The 1,215-nt window shown below is 50.5% G+C and overlaps 1 protein-coding gene across 1 annotated transcript in view; it reads left to right on the plus strand.

Moving 5' to 3' along the window:
• The first annotated feature begins 524 nt into the window (after positions 1-524).
• Positions 525-1,215, plus strand: part of LOC125285603 (uncharacterized protein KIAA1522 homolog) — a 6,928-nt gene continuing 6,237 nt past the window's right edge. Inside the window, 1 exon segment of the mRNA XM_048230130.1 lies at positions 525-566. Coding sequence (XP_048086087.1) covers positions 525-566 — 42 coding nt within the window.

Here is a 1,215-nt window from a genome sequence, read left to right on the forward strand (position 1 = left end):
CAAACATAGAGTTGTTCCAGAGATGCAGTTTCCACCCCTACTGGCCCCGGGTTTAAGAGGGCAACATAGAGTTGTTCCAGAGATGCAGTTTCACCCCTACTGCCCTGTTTAAGAGGGCAAACATAGAGTTGTTCTAGAGATGCAGTTTCCACCCCTACTGCCCCGGTTTAAGAGGGCAAACATAGAGTTGTTCCAGAGATGCAGTTTCCACCCCTACTGCCCCGGTTTAAGAGGGCAAACATAGAGTTGTTCTAGAGATGCAGTTTCCACCCCTAGCCTCATAATCAAACAGCTGATTATGGAGCCCATGAGGATGCTAACAGTGCTAAGCTCAGATTCCCACAGCCCTGCAGCCCAGTGCAGGTATAAGAGTTGTGAATTAGATAGAGCGACAGAAGGCAGAGTAAGAGAATACAGCTGTGGTGGAGTTAGAATAAGTGTGGAGATGGTGGAGATGGTGGAGTTAGAATAAGTGTGGAGATGGTGGAGATGGTGGAGATGGTGGAGTTAGAATAAGTGTGGAGATGGCGGGTGGAGTTAGAATAAGTGTGGAGATGGTGGAGATGGTGGAGATGTGGTAAAGTCAGATAAATGCGATAAACTCATGAAGGTGTCTGTCCAACCGTGACGCTGTAGAAATGGCCGGCAGTAGAAAGCAAATGGAGCGCTATGGAACTCAGGGCCTGCAACGCCTTTCCGTGATTCGATAAGTTGGTGCGCACAGAGATGGTGCTGGCACGTGACTGACAGCGTGCCGTCCTCAGAGTGTCCGGTCTCAGGACGTGCGATTGAGTGCTGCATCCAAACCGATCATAAGCTGAACTGGAACTGGCAACCGAGCCGTAAAATACCGCAGTGCATGGCTTATGCGTGCGCAGGAACGCGGTGGTGCGTGCGTGCGTTTGCGCAGGCAGGAACCGGTGTGGTCAGTTACAGTATGGGTAGGTTTGTGTGTGTGTGTGTGTGTGTGTGTGTGTGTGTGTGTGTGTGTGTGTGTGTGTGTGTGTGTGTGTGTGTATTTGTGCAAGAGATGAACTGCATGAATGCCCTCAGGGAAGGAGGTTTTATAGGCATACTGCTGCTGCTGTGAAAACCAATGAGCTCCCTTCTCCCTATCCACCCTACACACAGATTATCTACACACACACACACACACACACACTCTCCCCATCCAGGAGATCACCACACACACACACCTACCACACACACACCCCA

This window comes from Alosa alosa, chromosome 20 (assembly GCF_017589495.1).
Source record: "Alosa alosa isolate M-15738 ecotype Scorff River chromosome 20, AALO_Geno_1.1, whole genome shotgun sequence".
NCBI classification, from domain to species: Eukaryota; Metazoa; Chordata; class Actinopteri; order Clupeiformes; family Clupeidae; genus Alosa; species Alosa alosa.